A 5,628-nucleotide genomic window follows, 5' to 3' on the forward strand; every position below is an offset into this window, starting at 1 on the left:
TGGTTGACTTTGCCCATAAAAGAACCGTTTGAATCAAGATATTGTCATGACTGTAATTGGTTTTTTTCAGTCAATGCATATACGTTCGGGGTGTTCACCGATAGTCAGAACGTTCTTGAGTGCAGATTTGTTGGTTATTGGACCCAGAGGAGATCAAAATCTTTTGTATTCATATAAAGTCAAGCAGTTTCTTCAAAGCCAAATTTTAGTTCGCTCTCTCTTATGGACGACTTTTTTCCTAAATTTGACATATTTTCTCAGGTCGATTTATCTACTAAGTACTAAACGAGCAGTTCACAATAATCTGATCAACTTTTTTCGGCAAAGTTTTTATATATTAAATGAAACTCGTTATCAAAACAATCTTTTCCTTTTATTTACAAAGAGAGAAATATTAATGTCAAGAATAGAGTGTTGCAAGAGTTAAGCAGCAGTTATGATCGTCGGTCTGGTGGACTTTGCGGTCTTTCGCTTCCGCTATCACTGTAAGGCGGCTGAGGATTTCCACCAAACATGGCATCGTCGTCTTCGTCATAATAATGGTCCTCAGATCGAATCTCAATCTTTCGATTGCCAGGTGCAGATTGGGGTCTCGAATGGATGCCGTTCTGCCTATCGTCTTCGTCTCCTTGGTAACTTTTCCTGATGTTGGAATCGCGTCGGTTCGTTCCTCGTATGATCTCACCAGTTGTGTAGTCACTGGTCTTGACTCTGTACACCACGAAAATAACTCCCAAAATTATAACCAGAAGTATGAATGAAGAGATTGTCAACAATGCGATTTCCCAGGACTCGAAATTCTTCCGAATCTGTGATTCCACATCTTCGTATGTCCTGCCTCGAACTTTGCCCAAAATCCTCCAGATTTCACCCCCAGCGCAAATTAGCCCCCCAACAGTGACTTTATCCTTAATTAAATCGATGTTCTCCTTCAAATCTTCATCGCAATAAAATGGGTTCCCGTCAAGTGAGAGCGTGGCGTGCTCAAACGAGACAGCTCGGAAGTACCACGACTCAAGGGTTGATAAGTCGTTTCGCACGAGGTTGATTCGGGTCAGATGCGGCATTCCAGCGAACGATTCAGGTTCGATGTGAGAAATGTAGTTTCCAGAGAGGTCAATTTCTTCCAGCTCACGAAGACCGATGAAGCTCATTCTGGTCAATTTTCTGTTTAAGCAAACCATACCGATTCCAATAACAATAAGCACAAGGAAATTTTAACCGCGGAAAAAAATTGTCGAGTTTTAACCTGTGGAGCAAATTTTAACCTGATGAAGAAAATATATTCATATTTAAAAAAGTTTCCTAGAGCAGAACTTGTCGTGCAAAAATATTTCCTATCTTATTTTGTGAGATGCAACATTATACGCCCATCTCAATTAGATTTGCACAAAACTAATAATCCGGGTCAAATGTCATCCCTAAATTCCTTCCATTTTGTTGTAAGAGTAGGGAGTGAGGTAATTTGTCTATGGGGGTAAAATGATGTAATTGTGTGCGTGTGTGTGTGTGGGGGGGGGGGAGGGGGGTGGGTAAATTGGTCGGGGGAGGGGGGCCGAAATGATGTAAAAGTGAGGTAGTACTGGGAGCCTTTTAAGGAATTCCCCCCTCTCCCTGGCCAAAATTTCGATGATGTAAGAGTAGGCTGCGATGGGAAGACTTTTGAGGAATTCTCCCCGGCCAAAATTTCGATGTAAGTGTGGGCTGCAATGGGCTGCAAAGGGAGGACTCGTGAGGAATTACACCCCCCGGCCAACATTGCGCTGCAATGGGAGGACTTTTGAAGAGTTCCCTCCCCACTCCCCCCGGCAAAAATTGCGATGTATAAGTTGGGCTGCCATGAGGTGCAAAATGGTGTAGGAGTGAGGCGGTACTTCGTTCAGAGGGGTTAAGATGGTGTTCGAGTTGGGCTCCCATCGTGAGTAAAATGGTGTAAGAGTGAGGATGTAATTTATTGTAAGAGGGGGTAAAATATTGTAAGAGTTGATCTGCCTTGAGTGTAAAATAGTGTGAGAGTGAGGGGGTAATCTGTTCACAGGGGGTAAGTTGTTGTTCGAGTTAGGCTACCATGGGGGTGAAATGTTGTAAAAGTGAGGGTGTAATTTTTTCAAAGGGGACAAAAAAGTGTACAAAAAAATGTAAGAGTTTTAAGCTGTTTTTTCCTTTTAAAAATCCTGCCATTGCAGCCCCCTCTTATATCTTTCTGGGCGGAAAAATTCGACCCGGGTTATTTGCTAGAGTTAGACAGGAAAGCTAAAAAGAAGTAAAATGTAAAATTTTTACGCCATGAATTTGATTAATTAAAGTTTTTCCTGCCTTAATTCTTCACTAATTGCTATTTAAATATCTGACCTCTTAACGAGCATAAACAATTCAATATAATTCATATATGGTAATTTTCCACCGCTATACTTTAACAGTGTTGTAAGTACGAAAAAAAACTAAACTCTTACCATTTATGCATTAAAATTGTGTCCATCGAAAGCCAAAATATTAGAGATAAGTAATGTGCTCATACGAAACCCAAATGCCAGATCGCAAAACAACGAACCATACATAGTGGATGCTATCAAATAGTTTTAAACAAACGCACAGTAACTGCTGTATATTAATTGATAGCTCCGAAATTTATCCTTCTATCAGTTTTTTCCTCAACTTGTCCTGCAATGGTGAATTCTTCTATTCGTTGTCTAACAGCAAAGGGTTCATGAGTCTCATCTAGGCAATATCTGATACAGAAACAGCGGCTTTCTGGTTCTACTTATAGATTAAAATGTCACATTGTGCTTCTTTTTGACTATTCGTAGCAAAAAAAACTAAGTATGGTTGCCTTCAAGTACCGAAGAACAGCAAAAACTTTCATTAAGTTATCAAACCACTAAAAAACCAAACTCTTGTTTTAACTAAGTTCAAAATTCTAACACATGGCTGATCAAAATTTCACGTTAGAAAATCAACTAATAGAAAAACTTCAGATATTCACTGTTTTGAGAACAAAGATGAGAAAATTGCAAAGGTGCCACGAAATAATTTGCCCTAAAAATAGGCAAAATTTCTGTAAAAATTCAGATATCTTCTGCCTAGGTAACTAAAAGATTAAAGTTGAGAAAGATCTCGTCACAATTTTTCTGAATGAATTGAAAAGGAAGAAAAAACAACAGCTAGACTATCGCTTCAATGTTGCTCAGACTCTTAAAATAAACCGCCCTGAGGTTAAAAAAATAGTGTCAATTAAAGAATTGTTTAAAAATGTAAATGTAGACATAACAAAAAAGCAGAAGATAACTATCAGCTTTTCTCAGGCAAAACACACTCGCAATCACTACAAGGAGGTAAAATAATAAAATTTCTCAGAACTGTCGATCACAATTGAACATAGACCGACAAAAAAAATAGAATTGCTCCTCGAAAATTTTGGCTCCGCAATCTCTCGCTTCATTTCTGTGTATCTGCCTTCGACACAAGCCCTGAAAATGATCACGTTTTTCCTGAAAACTGTTATACAATAAAAGCAAGATCTGAGAGGTTGATTTCTCCAACTAGAGAGGTTTTGATTGCTACAGGAAGCACTCTCAATATACTTAGGAGTAAAAAAAATAAACACAAAACAAATTTGATTTTAGTCAGTAGTTGTATATTTGTGTTCAAACAGATCCACCGAAAATCGGATATCCGTGTACAATTCACCACCAGTAAATTCCTATCAAATGAGTGGGGAAAAAGTTACGGCCTCCATAACAGAAATCGAAAGCGCAAAGTTTCGAGACAAGCTCTTATTATACTTGTTGGAACAAAATCATTCTCGGCAGTAACACTGATCTCTGTATCAAGGTTACGGAAGTTCAATCGTACTCAGGTCTCAAAGCGCTTGCCGCTGATGCTTCTATATAAATCGGCAAACCAAAATCAACTTCAATATTGCGGAGATTAAGTTCTAGCAAAGCGAATTGCCAACAATTTATAGGTAACAATGGGTTTCCTTCAGATTTAAAATTACAATGGAACACACCCATGATCTCTTTGATGAAAAATTGAATAAAGCTTTTAACAATGGAATTCTATAAACCACTTTCAGCAGGGCAAATTCCCCCTCATTATGTCGCTTCTTCAAGTTTCATGCAAAAAACAAGAAAAGAATATTTGAAAAAATTCAAAAAACAAAATGTAAATGTTTCGGAAATTAATTTTTAATGTCATTGCCTAAGGACAAACTTAAATATTGTGACTCAGAAATAATATGAGCAGCATATGAATATCACTTAACTCGTATAAACTATTGCGGCATTTGAGCACAACTGGGCAGTTTCTGATTAAAAGAAATGCAAGGGAGAAGACATCTCTTTGCTGTAAAAATATAGCCGGATATTCAAGGAACAATTCTTTTGAGTTCATTAAAGATAACGCAAAAGAACAACATATTCTGAGAAAGAAACACAAAACAATCGCTCGATTTGTGATAGTCTTACTTTAAACGCAAACAAGCAAGTGTTTAAATCTGTCCTTTAATTATTTGAATTGTCCGTTTAAATTGTCCGGTTTTATTAACGCCTCCTCGATACTTTCTATTTTTTGTCTGTTCAAAAAGAAAAGGCCCGAAGTCATTGTTTACATGATTATTATTTACGGAATACATAGCGGCGGCCCATAATGCAAATCAAACGATGGTTCTATCCACAAAACCTTGATTAAAATGGTTAAGAACATGAAAATCTTAGCTTTAAAAGTGTGTGAGAGTCTATTTTTAAAACAAAACGATTTATTCAATCGGGTTTAGGCAATTTCTGGATGAAATAATAAAATTACTATAGTACGGGGAGAAGAAAAAGCATGTTCCATAAAGTTGAAATACGCAAACGTATCAAAAATTACTGGACAGAATACAAAGGTCAACCTTTAATTTGAATTATCAAGATAAAATGGAACTAAGGGGGAAAAGCTTTGATCGACAAATGACCATATCAATGCTCAATTGCATGTTTTGGCCTTCTCCGAATTTTCTTGTATTTCAACTTTATGGAAAAGACTGTATAATCTGGGATCTCTTACTGCAGATTGTTGTTGATGAAGAGCAACTTCTTAGCAGAACAAGGTATAGATGTGGTGGGAATGTAGTCGTAGTCTGACCCTGTGCAGTCTATCACCATCTTACCATCACTGTCATCCCCACACGTGCACTTGTTCGGACACGTTCCAAAAGTGACGTCACCAAAAGTTGGGTTAAATTGGAGGATGATGAAAATTACAAGAGATGAAAGGTAAAGAAGGATGCTTGATGGTTTATCCCGGGTTCTTGAATTCATGATAAAGAAGAAATTATAGGCCCTTGTGTTGCTCAATGAACCAAAAATGTCGATAAAGGAATTTTTGGCTTTATATAAACTCAAATTAGTATAAAAAAACTTTTGTGTCTTAAATAGCAACAATATCAATAGTTAGAAAATTTTTGTAATTATCTTAAAACTAAAAAAGAACGATTTTTGTGCGTACACTCTATCTGGTTCGGTATTTGAAACAGCGTGGTGAGATAACATGCGTTTGCTGTTTAATGGTTTTGTTTTATTGACGTGAGTTCAAACCATATGAGCTTAGAATGGTTAATTCTTGTTGCAGCGAGAATGTGCTGTTGTT

General features: G+C 37.3%; 1 protein-coding gene across 1 annotated transcript; it reads right to left on the reverse strand.

The window, feature by feature from the left end:
* Nucleotides 1–308: 308 nt before the first annotated feature.
* Nucleotides 309–5,628, reverse strand: LOC142355669 (uncharacterized). The gene is made up of 2 exons (XM_075407749.1): nt 5,047–5,628; nt 309–1,167 (listed from the first exon to the last, which is right to left on the reverse strand). Exons 1-2 carry the CDS (start codon nt 5,298–5,300, stop codon nt 435–437), a joined length of 987 nt encoding a protein of 328 aa, XP_075263864.1. The 5' UTR covers nt 5,301–5,628; the 3' UTR covers nt 309–434.

Source organism: Convolutriloba macropyga, unplaced genomic scaffold, assembly GCF_964194025.1.
Source record: "Convolutriloba macropyga unplaced genomic scaffold, txConMacr16.3 SCAFFOLD_2259, whole genome shotgun sequence".
Classification (NCBI taxonomy): Eukaryota; Metazoa; Xenacoelomorpha; order Acoela; family Convolutidae; genus Convolutriloba; species Convolutriloba macropyga.

Coding starts and splice junctions, on each gene's coding strand:
- LOC142355669 (XM_075407749.1), bottom strand. CDS start 5,300: ATGAATTCAAGAACCCGGGATAAACCATCAAGCATCCTTCTTTACCTT. Junction 1,168..5,046: donor TTCATCAACAACAATCTGCA/GTAAGAGATCCC, acceptor TTGCTTAAACAG/AAAATTGACCAGAATGAGCT.